This window comes from Stomoxys calcitrans, chromosome 2 (genome assembly GCF_963082655.1).
Source record: "Stomoxys calcitrans chromosome 2, idStoCalc2.1, whole genome shotgun sequence".
Classification (NCBI taxonomy): domain Eukaryota; kingdom Metazoa; phylum Arthropoda; class Insecta; order Diptera; family Muscidae; genus Stomoxys; species Stomoxys calcitrans.
The window spans coordinates 36,107,916-36,123,904 of record NC_081553.1 but is presented as its reverse complement, the minus strand read 5'-3'; the positions used below and the strand labels follow the sequence as shown (position 1 = coordinate 36,123,904).

Here is a 15,989-nt window from a genome sequence, read left to right as displayed (position 1 = left end):
AAATTTTTGTTCGATTTTCGCTTTTTTTTTTGTTATGTTAGTACTCATGTCAATAATTGCGCCCTCTAGAGGCTCAAAAAGTTCAATCGGCTCAAGAAGTTCAGTAATTGCGTCCTAGAGGGCGCTATTATTGTTCGATTTAACTGAAATTTTACGTAATGATTTCTCCTATAACCTCCAACATCCATGGCAAGTATGGTCAGAATCTAAATATGTCTACTGCTCCTTAAAAACAGATCATCCTAATTTACCTCTTAATCAATTCCTAACCAAATTTTAAAAAACAAGTAAAAACGAATTGTGTTCGTTCGTGCCGATACTCACCACTATGAATATATTTATTATCCTATTTTATTATTAACCTACTATATTTATATAAATGTCCAAGTATGGGCCGATCTGAATCATATTCGGTTCAGATACCGAGAAGTTTATATAAGTCACTGTTTAAAACATCAAGGAAATCAGGTAATAAATGGTCCAATTCACTGCTCTAAATTTCAGCGAAATAAGGAAAATTCGGCCTTTATGGGCTTAAGACCCTAAATGGGTAGATCGGTAAAACCTTAATGCGGCAGATCGGTTTATAAGACAGCTATATCTTAATATGGTCCGATCTGGACCACACGCGGTTCGGGTATCAGGTGGCCTGGTACGACTCCATGTTGCAAATTTATATCAAAGTATAGTAAGATCTGGACCGGATTTGGTCCAGACAGCAGGAGTTCTGGTCCAATAAACTGCTCTAAATTTCAGCGAAATAGGAAAATTCGGCCTTTTTGCCCTTAGATCATAAATGGGTAGATCGGTCTATATGGCAGCTGTATTTTTAAACCCGTTCCAGGTTTAAAAATTTGCTCCGGCAAAAATAGGCCTGCTTCGCTCTACGCTCCATTCCACTCCGATTCTTTGGTTGCAATAGATCACTCATATTTAACCAAAATTTAAAAAAATTTTATCTAAACTTATTTGGATGTAGACTTCAGTTGACAGCAACCGTTTTGGATATTTTAACAACCGGACGAAATCACTTGGGTTGATATGTCTCTTTGTTGGCGTTTACCTTATAAACATTAAAATATTTGGTGCGTAGAATACATAATTGGATTGTGTTTAAGTTCCGGATTTGGCATTTATAGACGTTAGTGTGCGCTATAAGATTGAATTTGAACACGTCTCGATTAAGAATATAACACAAACCGACTAGATTCGAATCCTGGCGAAAACATCAAAAAAATTTTTCAGCGATGGTTATTCTCAACTAATCTTGGCGACTTGGTATCCCGCCGTGTAAATGTGGTGTCGCTCTGAGGCACTCCCTTTGGACTTGACAATAAAAAGTTGGTCACCTTAAACATGATTTGGACAAGTATACCCACTGTTCCTTAATGGCAATTTTGTGAGAAAATTTGCATTTACTTTTTTGGAAGTCTGAACAACCAGTTGATATCACTTGCTGTGATAAGTCTCTTTGTTGGCGGTTAGCTTAAAAACAATAAGTGTTTGGTGCGTCGAATACATAAATGGATTGCGTTTAGGTTCCGGAATTGAGATATATATAAACTTAAGTGTGAGCTATAAAATTGAATTCGAAGAAATCCATCCTTCTTAATATACATACCCCTTTCTTAATAAAGTGGGATTAATTTTAAGGGCCGTTGTTGATTTTGAATAACTTTAACGCGTTGCTCGATTGTGTATCTACTATACCGGATTCAAATTTAGTTAAAAAAGTGACATCATAAGACACCTACATGCCATGTAATAGCGACTTTAGTAAATACCAGAAATTCTCAATTTTTAGGAAATAAAGCTTAAGAGAATGATTTCTTTTTCCATTCTTCTTGCCGCCCTTTTTCCCATACTGAGAGTTACCGCAAGTGAAATCTTCGTGGGTGAGAAATATATCCGCAGAAGTATGTCCGTTTATAACGCTGAATGCTTGGGTTTGAACCCTAGCAACGACGTCAGAAAAAATTTTTCAGTGGTGGTTATCCCCTCACTAATGCTGCTCGATTTGGTGGTATCGCTCTGCGGCACGCGGTTCGAATCAGACAATAGAGAGAAGTTTCTTATAATTGAGTAAACTGGAAACGGACAGCGCTTATTGATAAGAGAGAAGTATTTCCACAGTTTTTTACACCCTCCAACGAAGGATGGGGTTATATTAATTTTGTCATTCTGTTTGCAACACCACGAAATATCCACTTCCGATCCTATATATATATTCTTGATCAGCGTAAAAAACTAATATGATTTAGACATGCCCGTCCGTCTGTCTGTTGAAATCACGCTACAGTCTTTAAAAATAGAGACATTGAGCTGAAACTTTGAACAGATTCTATTTTTGTCCATAGGCAGGTTAAGTTCGAAGATGGGCTATATCGGACTATATCTTGATATAGCCCCCATATAGACCAATCCGCTGATTTAGGGTCTTAGGCCCCCAAAAACCACATTTATCATCCGATTTTGCTGAAATTTGGGACAGTGAGTTGTATTAGGTCCCTCGACATCCTTCTGCAATTTAGCCCTGATCGGTCCAGATTTGGATATTGCTGTCATATAGACCGATCCGCTGATTCAGGGTCTTAGGCCCATTAAAGCCACATTTATTTTTCGATTTTTCTGGCATTTAGGACAGTGAGTTGTTTTAGGCCATTCAACATCCTTTTTCAATTTGGCCCAGATCGGTCTAGAATTGAATATAGCAGCCATATAGACCGATCTCTCGATTTAAGGCTTTGGGTCCATAAAAGGCGCATTCATTGTCCGATGTCGCCTAAATTCAAGACAGTGAGTTAAGTCAAGCCCCTCGACATACATTTGCAATATGGCACAGATAGGTTTAGATTTGAGTATAGCTGCCATATAGACCCATCTCACCCATCCTTCTACAATTTGACCCAGATCAGTCTAGATTTGAGTGCAGCTGCCATATAGACCGATCTCTCGATTTAAGGTTATGGGGCTATAAAAGGCGCATTTATTGTCCGAGATGGACCGAAAATATGGACAGTGAGTTGTGTTAGGCTCTTCGACATTTTTCTGCCACTTGGCCTAAATCGGTCCATATTTGGATAAAGCTGTCATATAGACCGATATTTCGATTTAAAAACTTGGCCCCATAAAGAGCACATTTATAATCCGATTTCACTGATATTTGACACAGTGACTTATGTTGGGCTTTTCAACATCCGTGTCGTTAATTACTAAAAAGATCAATATTTTGTTATACACAATTGAACAATCACTTGTTCTTATTAGTATTTGGTCCAAACCGGAACATATATTTCGATATAGATGCTATGGGGCATAAGGTATGAATTTTTCACCGGATTTTGACAAAATGTGGTTTACGTATATACCCGAGGTTGTGGGTATCCAAAGTTCGGCCCGGCCAAACTTGACGCCTTTTTACTTGTTTTATTTATGGTTTATTTTAAGGGTCCAAACTCAGGAAGGCTGTATAGAGCCCTAAGTCTTGCGTAATGTGTATAGTTAAATTTCCAATTCTACATCAAGTCATACTGCACCTATCATCAAAATTTTAGACTCAAAATGAAAGGTATTCTGAAGCATTGTTTGACTCTAGCCTCCAAATTCACGGTCAATCGTTATCGTCACCTTCCACCCTTAATACCTCCAACTTGACTTCTAGTTCCCATTAACCAACTATAGGGTACTATTTCTCTGTTTACACTCATAACCCATAAACAATGTTTGCAGATAGGTGATTATTTTCTCGCTTTGAAAATCTCTGTCTGCTCTAAGCTAAACAAAAACCAAAAGAGCAAGAAACCAAACAAAAAAATTAAAATACAAAACAAATAGAAAACAAGACTACAAACTCGTAATTATGCAAAAACGCATATGAGCTCTTCTCTCGCAGGTCTCTTGCTCTCAAATTCTCAGCTCAACACACATTTTTCGGTTTTCGACTACGATAACCACAACAACAGTGGGGAGGGCGACTTCAATGTATTGTGAACGTTGTATGGACTAGTACTCAGACTCAGTACATCTCAGTACCTTGCGGTAGGCGCACAACAAGTTTAATGAATTTTCGTATTTCATTGAACATTACGGTTCGGGGTCCCACAAAGAACACACACGCGATGTGAAATATTATTTTTAGAAGAAAAAAAAAACAAGAAACTAGCAAAGCAAAATACGAGCGCAAATAAATAACATAACAAATGCAAATTATGAATTCATTGAATGAAGCGTCCAAGTGAAAATTATTCACCAAATTTTTTATTTAAAGCATCCATGCTAACGTTGTGAAGAATATAAATCATTGATTTATTCATATTTATTTAATATACAACAAGTGAATGTTATCTCTGAAAAAATGACAAACATAGATTGTAAATCGAGGCGTGGCACCAAAATATCGGTGATCATTTTGGGCGGCGCTTTATGTGCTGTAATGATGGCTTATTTTGTCTTTGGCGATAATAATGATGAGCGGGGCCTACGCAATTTACGTATGATATCAATAGTAAGTAGGGCATTTACACTTGACTCGCAATTTGTGGTACAGTGGCTCAAGATGAACAAAAATATAAAGAGTAAAATAGGAAAAAATTTAAAATTTTTTTTCTTAATAACCAAATTTTTTGGCAACTCTAATAAGGGTTGAACATGTTCAATAAAGTGTTCACTAGTGATAGTAAAATGGATATTTAATAGAGGTGTGACGCACGAAAAAATCACGACTCGCGAAATAAATCCCAATTCATGGAAAAACGCAACCCCCCAGAAAATCGTGACTTATGAAGAAAGAATAACTTATTCCCAAAAGAAAAATTCAGAGAATCTGTAAATTTTCCCACTATATCGATAAGTGCTATCTGATTCATATCGATAACTACTATCTGATTTAAGGTTTAAGTCAATGCTACTAAACATAGACCAAGACTAGTTAAAAATTCTATTGTGTGAGCCCTTAAAATAGTACATTCTCCGCGACAAAAATTATATTTTAAAACTTTTTATCAAAGCAGTAGTCGATGGAAATCTCACTCCGAAAATAAGGACAGTAGAATAGCGATAACAATGCATTTTGTTGTTTTAAATCGCAAACTGTCGACAAACTATCTTGGAGAAGTTTCTAAGAAGTGAGAATTCAGAGAGGAAGTGGAAGGTAGAGGGTAGTGTGGGTAGACGATAGAACCTGAACACTAAAGACAAAGAAACGAATATAGATAATGCAATACCATAGATAATCCAACACCATGGACAGCAAAGTGCAAGAAACAATTCGTACAAATAAATCCGAATATAGCCTGATAGGCGACTACATAAAGTCGAAACAAAGCTGAGTTACTACCAATAGCAATTAGCTAAAATGGTACCATAGCATAGGAGACCACACATGCTATCTAAATAATTAACCTTATTCCAAAGCCTTAAAACGAGAGATCGGTCTATTTGGCAGCTGTATCCAAATCTGGACCTATCTTGGCCAAATTTAAGAAGAAGAATGTCGAAGGGCCCAACACAACTCACTGTCCCAAAATTCGGCAACATCGGACAATAAATGCGCCTTGTATGGGCCCAAAACCATAAATCGAGAGATCGGTCTATATGGCAGCTACATTCAAATCTGGACCGATTTGAGCCAATTTGCAGAAAAATGTCGAAGAGCCTAACACAATTAACTGTCCCAAATTTCGGCGAACTCGGACAATAAATGCGCCTTTTATGGCCTTAAAACCTTAAATCGAAAGATCGGTCTATATGACAGCTACATATATCCAAATCTGGACCGATCTAGGCCAAATTGAAGAAAGATGTCGAGTAGCCTAATACAAATCACTGTCCCAAATTTCAGCAAAATCGAATAAAAAATGTGGCTTTTATGGACCTAGGACCCTAAATCGGCGGATCGGTTTAGAAGGGGGCTATATCAAGATATATTCCGATATAGCCCATCTTCGACCACCATCCTTTGGTGGTGGGTATAACTAGGATTACATCCAACAGAGCGCAACCTTTGGTTATGGGACCGATTGGTAAATGGTAAGAATTTTAAATTCATAATAAAAATATGGATGCCAGTGTGGTAAACCTGTCCGCCTGAGACGCCGAATACCTGGGTTCAAATCCTGGCGTGAGCATCACAACGTGGTGGTTATCCCCTTACTAAAGCTGGCTACATTTGTAAGGTATCCTGCCTCGTAAAAATTGCTACCCAAAGACGTGTCGAAGTTTGCCCCTGTTCCAGAATGGAATATTCATGGGGATATTGTATTTGCAATAAGAGTTTGCGTACTCAAAAATTTGTGCAAATTTGATTTTTTATTTTTGCAGGAAATCGTGCGCGTGCTTTATTTGCCAGGAGAAGAGATCGAGAGAGTGAGTGAAAGCGAGTATAATTTTAAAAGTTTGGTAGTTTTGCGCAAATTTTTGCTCGAGGATTTTTTCCAGCAGCAATTTGCAGCATCAAACAGATACTTTTTGAAGACCAGCTGTTTTGTTCAAATAAATATTAAAAGAGATTACAAGCTGTTTTTACTTTCCGGTAAATTTTTACTGGAAAAGTACGCGAACAGAACTAAAAAAATATTAGAAACGCAGCCTTTTCTCCAAGACCTTTTATTGTAGTCCAATATTGTCCCGATTGGTTTACATGTAATGTTGGAAAGTTTTTGAAGATAGGCCGGTCCCCAGATAATTTGGAGACCAATTATCTGATTCGTCCTTATTTCTAAAGTCGTTCATTTGAGTCCTACTTTGTTCCGTTTGGCCGTCATGTTAATTTGGGGTTTAGGGAATGGGGCAGCCCTCGTAAAAATCGCATTCAAATAGTAACATTCGATAGACATAGTCGATATCCCACATTTGGAGCTGGGTGAGAGAGAGAGCGCCCTTTGGAGAACAAACAAGTAAGTTTTGATTAGAGATGTGCGCATCAGTGACTTTCCACTCACGAGAAAAAATTTCACGCACGACTTTTTTATGTGAACTGATGATCACGAGACGAAAATTTTACTCACGCGCGACTCACAAAACATGCACTATTCACGAAACACTTACGACTCAAGAGAAAATCACAAGGCACTCACGAGAAAACCACGACTCACGAAAAACTCACAAGTCACGTTTAAACAAATGTTTTTCCATGAAGCGAATAATTTTTTTTTCATGTGTCAAACATGTAATCATACATCATTTGAAAGTACAAATATTAATATGTAAAATGTATCAGCCCTGCATAACCAGTCATTTGATTTTTTTCCTTTTTATGCATCTGTAAACAGTTTGGGTATTTTAGAGCATCCAAAAATTTGATTTTTCGTTTTTTTTTACACTTTGGATGTGATTTTTTTGTGAGTCGTAATTTCCTCTTGAGTCGTGATTTCCTCGTGAGTCGTGATTAGTGTCGTGAGCATGATTTCACTCACTCACGCTCACGCACGAAGAATTTTAATTCAATCAGGGTTACACACGATCCCGTTATTTGATTTGGATCTCACTCAAGAATCACGTTACACACGATCCCGTGATTGGATTTGGATCTCACTCAAGAATCTCGTGACTCACTCGTAACACGACTTCTCACGTACACACCTCTACTTCGGATACCCATCCCCTCGAATATACATACATATCGATGGCTTAAAATAAAAAGAGCCTAATTAATTTTTTTCCAAAATAGTATAGTAATAGAGCTGGCAAAATATCGATGGCATTATCGATACTATGGATATTTTATTATTTGTCTGAATATCGATTGATATTTTTCCTAACGATACTATCGGCAAGTTAAAATGTTTGCAAAATTGAACAAAAAAAAAAGATATCAGACACTGAATGCATCCTATAAGGCACATTGCGCCTATAGAGGGCGTAATTATCATCCAAATGGCCTAAAAATTTCAACAACGATTTCTCTCATGGCTGACTTATTAAATTTGGTTTTATTCTGTCTGTCTGTCCATTGATACTGCTTCTATATAAATCTGTATCCTGATTTTTACCTCTCAGGTGATGGGAAATTAGCGATAATAATGCTTCTTTCTAGGGTACTGGAATTATATCCAAATCTGAACCGATATGGCCCATTTGCGATCCCCAGAGGCCTACATCAAAAAGAAGTATCTGTGCAAAATTTCGTGATCTGTACAAAATTTCGACGGACAAACGGACATATCAAGATCGACTGTCAATGCTATATATTCTTTATGCGGTAGCAGATCAATATTTCGAGTTGTTACGTACGGAATGATTAGATTTGTATACCCCCATCCTATGGTGATAGCTGTAAAAGAAACACTTGAATATCATTTTCTTTCTTAATACCCTAAAAATTGCTTTGATCCACAGTAAATAATTTTAAAATATTCATCGACCTGTACGTATAGACTCGTTTACAAGTGCAAACAATGAACGTGTGTGTGTGTGCATGAACAATCTTCAATGATAACTTGTACGATGGTGCATCAGAGGGGAAAAGCGGTTTCAAATCAAAATATTGTACATATTCTCATATGCAGCTAAACAAATATCCGAAAATATATTGTAATGCAGCCACGCAAAATAATCTCAAAGAGACTTCTAAAAGCAAGAGTAGTCATCAGCATAATACTCTGTATAAATCATATTGCTGAATTTGTTGTATTTCAAAGAGTGAGAGGTATTTTTCTCTTGCGTTTGATAGTTTCAACGCATACACGTGTCTGAAAGTCTCTGATCTTCTAAATGTTTATAGTCACATGTACTCAGAGAGCAATTAACACGTTTTCGTTAAACTCTTCACAAAATTAAATTTATTGAGATCTAATGGGTATGTGTGAATTAGAATTGTATACAGTGAAATCAAACAAACGTTGGCGTGGTGAACGACTAAGATGTACCCTCACACGCCCTCTGAGTTTTTTATTAGATCAAAAAAGCCTTAATTTGAAAATTGCTGATTTAAATTTAAAATATCGAAGCAATGAGAATATAAAATATAGCGATTTATCCGTTTCTGAAGAATTGTTTATTTTATGAATGCACAATTGAATAAGCTGCTTTTCTACTTTTATTTATTTTATAGCTCTTCAGACATGGGGAAAAAAATCCCAGCGGTCTCTATCCAAATGATCCGCATAGTACTCACGAATGGCCAGGTGGTTTGGGAGCTTTAACACAGGTAAAACCAAGATATATTCATTTACAGGTGGTGACAGTTGCCCAACAACAAAATATTAAGTGCACTATCAGTCAAAATCAGTGATTAGTTCAGCCTAATTTTGTTCGCGCCATTTTTCGTTATTTGTGTGTATTATGGTTCTTAAGGGAGGCCACCGTAGCGCAGAGGTTAGCATGTTCGCCTATGACGCTGAACGCCTGGGTTCGAATCCAGGCGAGAGTATCAAAAACATTTTTCAGCGGTGGTTTTTCCCTCCTAATGCTGGCAACATTTGTGAGGTACTATGCCATGTACAACTTCTCTCCAAAGAGGCACGCCGTTCGGACTCGGCTATAAAAAGGAGGCCCTTTATCATAGAGCTTAAACTTGAATCATTGATATGTGAGAAGTTTGGCCCTGTTCCTTAATGGAATATTCATGGTTAAAATTTGCAATTTGCAACTATAATACATACACACAACCAAAACTCATTGACAGATAGTGCACATCGCGAGAAAAAATTGTACTCAGCTGTTTACGGTCACTACCTGAACTAAGTATTATAGGGTAATTACTAGGTTCGACTGTCACAAAAAAATTAAACACCAAAAATTAATGATATTTCATATTACATTCTCATAATTTATAAATTTTCTTTGCTGTGAAACTCGAACTTAGTATCCATCATTATATGTATGTATGTAATTTCACTTAAATCCATCAAATATGTTATTTTTTACAGTTTTTCCTTTCTTGTTTCAGAAAGGTAGTTTACAATCCTACAATTTGGGCAAAAATCTGCGCATGCGCTATTATCGGTTACTACCTCCCAATGGTCTCTACACGCAGCAGCAAGTATCGGTTTTAAGTTCCGCAGCAGAACGTTGCCTTATGAGTGCCAATAGTTTGTTGGCAGGATTCATGCCGCCATTGGAGCATAATAATCCCTTGCCCATTGAATGGCAGACAGTGGCAGTGAATTCTATACCAAGGAATGAGGATACGGTAATAAAATAATTTTTTTAATTTTCCAAGGGTCCGATGAAAACCACCAAATACCAAGGCTACCACTGAGGTAGTCTTGTATTCAAAATGCACTGAAACTCTAGTAGTAGTAGGGAGGTAAATTTAGGTAAAATTTTATAGAAATTTATTCTTTGGGTAAAATTTCATAGTAATTTTGTCTTTAGGAAAAGTTTCATAGAAATTTTGTCTTTAGGAAAAATTTCATAGAAATTTTGTCTTTAGGAAAAATTTCATAGAAATTTTGTCTTTAGGTTAAGTTCATAGAAATTTTCTTATTAAAGAAAAATTCATAGAAATGTCGTCTTTAGATAAAATTTCATAGAAATTTTGTCTTTAGGTAAAATTTTATAGAAATGTCGTCTTTAGGTACAATTTCATAGAAATTATTTATTTAGCAGAATTTCACGAACATTTTGTCTTTAAGTAAAATTTCATAAAAATTTTGTCTTTATGTAAAATTTCATAGAAATTATGTGTTTAGGTAAAATTTCATAGAAGTTTTCTCATATGGGAAAAATTCAGAGAATTTCATAGAAATTTTTTCATTAGGGGAAAATTTTATCTTTAGGTAAAATTTTCATCGAATATTTCTTTAAAATTTCGTCTTAAGTGGCAATTGCATACAAATTCTATCTACTGAGAAAGGTCATTGAAATTTTGCCTCAAGAGAAAATTAAGGTTCATTTAAGTGATATGAATAATAATTTTTAAAGGTTTATTAAAATGTCTCTCCTTATAGTTGCTAGCCCAAAAGAAACCTTGTGCCAAATATGATACAATTCTGGAGAAATTGTATAAATCACCACCACCGGACTTAAAGAAAATCGATGAGGAAAATTACAATCTTTATCGTCTGCTGACCAAACACACTGGCAAGAATATCACCTCGGTCTTGGATGTGGAACTGTTGTATAATATTTTGAAAATCGAGAGTGAAGCTGGTCTTACACTACCCGATTGGGCAGAGAATATATATCCGGATCGTTTGGAACCATTGGCAGAACGTAGTTATACCCTATTTACCGAAACGAATCTCATGAAAAAGGTGAAGGGTGGAGCTTTTCTAACGGAAATTCATTCCAAAATGATAAACAAAAGAAAACGAAATTTAAATCCAGATAGAAAAATATTCCTATACTCAGGGCATGATGTCACCCTGGTCAATGTTATGAACTCTTTGAACATAATGGATCAGACAGCGAAATTGCCAGAGTATGCTTCAGCTTTGGCATTTGAGCTGCATCATAGTTCATTGTTTAAGGATGATTTTGAAGTGAAGGTAGGTTAATGATTTAAACATTGCTTATGGAATATGATTCATGTTTTTCTTTTTTTCAGATTGTCTATTATTACAACAGCGATGATAAATTCCCCAAAGAATTGGCCATACCCAATTGTGATGCCCCTTGTTCCTTGACCCAATTTACCGCTTCAATAAGTCATTTACTTTTGGATAATTATGATGAGACCTGTGAGAATCCCACACCCGCCGATTGCAAAACCTAGCTGGTGTACATTTGTGTGGGCCTTATAAAACATGGGGGTTGGGGAAGAATTTATTTTGTTGTTATATTGTTGAGGAGTATTTATTGTTAAGTGTAACTGTGTATTCATTAAAATGTACGTACTTTGAACTGATGTGTGATATTGAACCACTTAATAAACATTGTTGTTTATTAAATTAAATTAATAGAACATTGTGCACAGGCTAAGGTGATTAAAGTGTTACCCATTAAACATTGGCAATGGTGGTAAAGCGTGTCGCATAAGCAACACGTCATATTGGCAATACTGGTAAACAAACAAAAAAGGAAATTTCAGCTTATCAGCGCTATCTGGCTAGAAGAACGTATACCCGATGATTGGAACCTCAGCATACTATGTTCCATACACAAGAAAGGAGACAAGACGGAATGTGCCAACTACAGAGGAATAAATCTCCTCTCCATCGCATACAAGATACTCTCGAGCGTCCTGTGTGAAAGATTAAAACCTAAAGTCAATGAGATAATTGGGCCCTATCAATGAGGCTTTAGAACTGGTAAATCTACCCTGGATCAGATATTCACACTGCGCCAAATCCTGAAAAAGACCCCAGAAGGAAAAAAACAACACCTACTATCTCTTTGTTGACTACAAAGTCACTTTCGATACCCCTTTACGTTCAAAAGTATTTCAAGCCATGTCTGAGTTTGGTATCCCTGCAAAATTAATAAGACTCTGCAGGATGACACTTGCTGATACGCGTTCCTCAGTAAGAATAGGAAAGATTTTCTCCAAACCATTCAATACCAAACGAGGTTTCAGACAAGGAGACAGCCTATCGTGACATCACTATAATATCTTGCTGGAGAAGATTATACGAGATGCAGATGTGAATAGATATGGCACACTAATCACAAGAGAAAACACATGCTACTCGCATCTGCCGACGACATCGACATCATAGGTCAGTCACCGGAAGTAGTAACTTCTGCCTTTGAAAGAATCGAAAGCGAGGCAGTGAAAATGGGTCTGGCAGTAAATGGAGATAAGACGAAGTGGATGGTTTCAACTCCCAAAACACCCTGTACAACCGAGCAGATAAAGAAAATGGAGAAAGTTGGGAACCACAACATTGAGATAGGCAGTAACTTTATCTACCTCGGCACCGCCGTAACCTAAGCGAATGACACCAGTTTTGAGATAAAGCGAAGAATAATACTGACAAACAGATGCTACTTTGGACTAAGTAAGTAAAGGGTGATTTTTTTGAGGTTAGGATTTTCATGCATTAGTATTTGACAGATCACGTGGGATTTCAGACATGGTGTCAAAGAGAAAGATGCTCAGTATGCTTTGACATTTCATCATGAATAGACTTACTAACGAGCAACGCTTGCAAATCATTGAATTTTATTACCAAAATCAGTGTTCGGTTCGAAATGTGTTCATTCACCGTAACGTTGCGTCCAACAGCATCTTTGAAAAAATACGGTCCAATGATTCCACCAGCGTACAAACCACACCAAACAGTGCATTTTTCGGGATGCATGGGCAGTTCTTGAACGGCTTCTGGTTGCTCTTCACTCCAAATGCGGCAATTTTGCTTATTTACGTAGCCATTCAACCAGAAATGAGCCTCATCGCTGAACAAAATTTGTCAAAATTTGAACACATTTCGAACCGAACACTGATTTTGGTAATAAAATTCAATGATTTGCAAGCGTTGCTCGTTAGTAAGTCTATTCATGATGAAATGTCAAAGCATACTGAGCATCTTTCTCTTTGACACCATGTCTGAAATCCCACGTGATCTGTCAAATACTAATGCATGAAAATCCTAACCTCAAAAAAATCACCCTTTAGTTTAGAAACAAGACCACCTTTCGACAGATAAAGTTTACACTTTACAAGACACTGATACTACCCGTGTTGTTACATGGTTCTGAAGCATGGGTACTTGTGAAAACAGATGAGGCAGTGCTTGGAGTATTTGAGAGAAAGATTTTTCGTAAAATATATGGACCAGTTTGCGTTAATGGAGAATATAGGCGACGTATGAACCACGAGCTGTATGACGACGATAGCATAGTTACACGCATCAAAATACAACGGCTGCGTTGGCTAGATCATGTTGTCAAAATGGATGAAGAAGCTCCAGCAAAGAAGTCTTTTGAAGGCAAACACGGTGGTACACGCAAACCATGAAGACCAAAAGATCAAAGATCAAGTGGTGGGAGACACTTTGACAATTGGTGTCAGAAATTTTAGAATGAGCACAGAAGATCAAAGACCAAAAGATCAGAGATCAAGTGGTGGGAGACACCTCGAAGCTAGGTGTCAGAGGTTTTAGAATGAGCGCAGAAGATCGAGGCGCTTGGAACGCTATTCTACGTTTGGCTGGTGGAAGAAAAGTTCTGTGATAGCCAATTAAAGTAAGTAAGTGAGTGGGTCGAGAGCCAAATGTGTCTTTGGCATATTTGTCGATTTCAATTACCTTTCACGTTGGAGTGTAAAGCAAGGATTAAAGAACTATATCGTGTCCCCCGTCGGGCTCATCCACTTATGTCGATGTATTTGAAGAGATTTCAATGTATTACATTTGTAAGATCACCTAGATCGAAGAAGAATCGCCATCTCAAGATGGCGACACTGCTGTTGCTCACCTTTTCTAAGAGCCCACTGATAACATATCCTCTTTTACAATAGAGGAGCTAAGAAACGCGGGGCGCAGCCTTCAGAGCAGAAAAGCCGTTGGTTCAGGCGGAATACCGGCGTAGTCATCAGGCTGAGAGCAGACCGGAATTTCTCCTCAGAATGTTTAACCTACTGTCTACTAGAAGGAGTTTTTCCCGATGTATGGAAAAGATAAAGGCTGGTGCCCATAAGCATAAGTTGAAGGTGATCTTACATCCTCATATGGTAGGCAATCTTTGGAATGCCAGTTATGATGGAATGCAGCAAACTGAAAGGCCATATGAAACCCTTCTAGTAGAATATCCTGATGACAACGATTCAGTCATCACGGCGAGATACATGGAAGGTGCAGAGGCCACCGTCTATGACACTTAATGCCCGGGTTCGAATCCTGACAAGAGCATCAGAAAAAATGTCAGTGCTGGTTATCCCTCCCCCATTGTAAAAATTTTTTCCTAAAGAGCTATCGCACTGCGGCACGCAGCTTGGAACCGAAAAAAAATCGAGGCCCCTTATGATAAAGTTTTAAACTTAAATCGGACGTGAGAAGTATGTTCCTGTTCCTTAATAGAATGTTCATGAGCAAAATTTTGAATTTGCATAGGGCAAACTGCGGCAGGTGATGCTAAGGCTCAAGGACTGGCTGGATTCCCACGGCTTGCAACTTACGATGCAGAAGACGGAGTTGCTACTCCTTACGAGAAAAAAAAAATATCCCAATGGAAGTGGACATGCGCTTAGACGACATGCTGATGAGGACCAAAAGATTGGTCAAGTATCTAGCAATCTGACTGGGTACAAACTGACCTATGCAGCTTAAAACCGGCGTGACAAATTGACAAATATAGGTGGAGCAGTACCAATCTCTTAATAAACACATGCAATAACATCCTCCTCTATGGGAGCGAAATTTGGAGTCAGACATTGCAGACAGCACGGTGAGCTAACACCCTACTCTCGGCAGAGAGGAAGGAAGGACAGTTGCAGTGTCCACAGCCCTTGTAATAACTGGAATGGTTACGATAGACCTAAAGGCCATGGAGTGGGCCAGGCTCTACACCGCGAGGTGCAACACCCAGAGAGAAGCGGGTGTGATTCAAACGCATTACAAACGGGCCATAGGAGAGAAGACTATTGAGAAATGGCAACAAAGGTGGACGACCAAGTGTCGGGACAGGTGGATGCTACGACTTATTCCGGATACCGAATACCTACATTGAATGGGCAAATATCTTCAAGGAAGTGTATTTATGAGAATCTGGATTTTGCAGACGTTGTAGAACACACATTCGGCCACTGCGAGCGCTGGGTCGAAAGACGCAGGGAACTGGAAATAGCGATTGGCAAAGTTTGCCTGGCACAATAGTCCAGAGGTTGCTGAAGATGGAGAAGAACAGGGAAGCGGTGTTTAGATATGCCGAACAAATACTGCACAGGAAGACACAATGATGATGATTTGGATAATCACCGAAATGTAGTCCACCTCGAAGTAATGCAAAAGCGGTTTTGAGGTGGAATTAATCCACCAATAAAAATACATTTCTGATAAGTTTCAATCTATAACATTAACAGACATTTTTCTTTGAGTCTAGTGTTCTGTTCAAAGAGAGATATATAAAAAACCCACTCATTCAAACATTTGCAACACATTAAGATTGAT

The 15,989-nt window shown here is 37.8% G+C and overlaps 1 protein-coding gene across 1 annotated transcript; it reads left to right on the top strand.

Annotated features, from left to right (window-relative positions):
* The first annotated feature begins 3,993 nt into the window (after positions 1-3,993).
* Positions 3,994-11,836, top strand: LOC106089200 (venom acid phosphatase Acph-1). Its single transcript, XM_013254994.2, has 5 exons — positions 3,994-4,504; positions 9,050-9,145; positions 9,887-10,129; positions 10,890-11,429; positions 11,489-11,836. Exons 1-5 carry the CDS (start codon positions 4,355-4,357, stop codon positions 11,654-11,656), a joined length of 1,197 nt encoding a protein of 398 aa, XP_013110448.1. The 5' UTR covers positions 3,994-4,354; the 3' UTR covers positions 11,657-11,836.
* Positions 11,837-15,989: the final 4,153 nt, after the last annotated feature.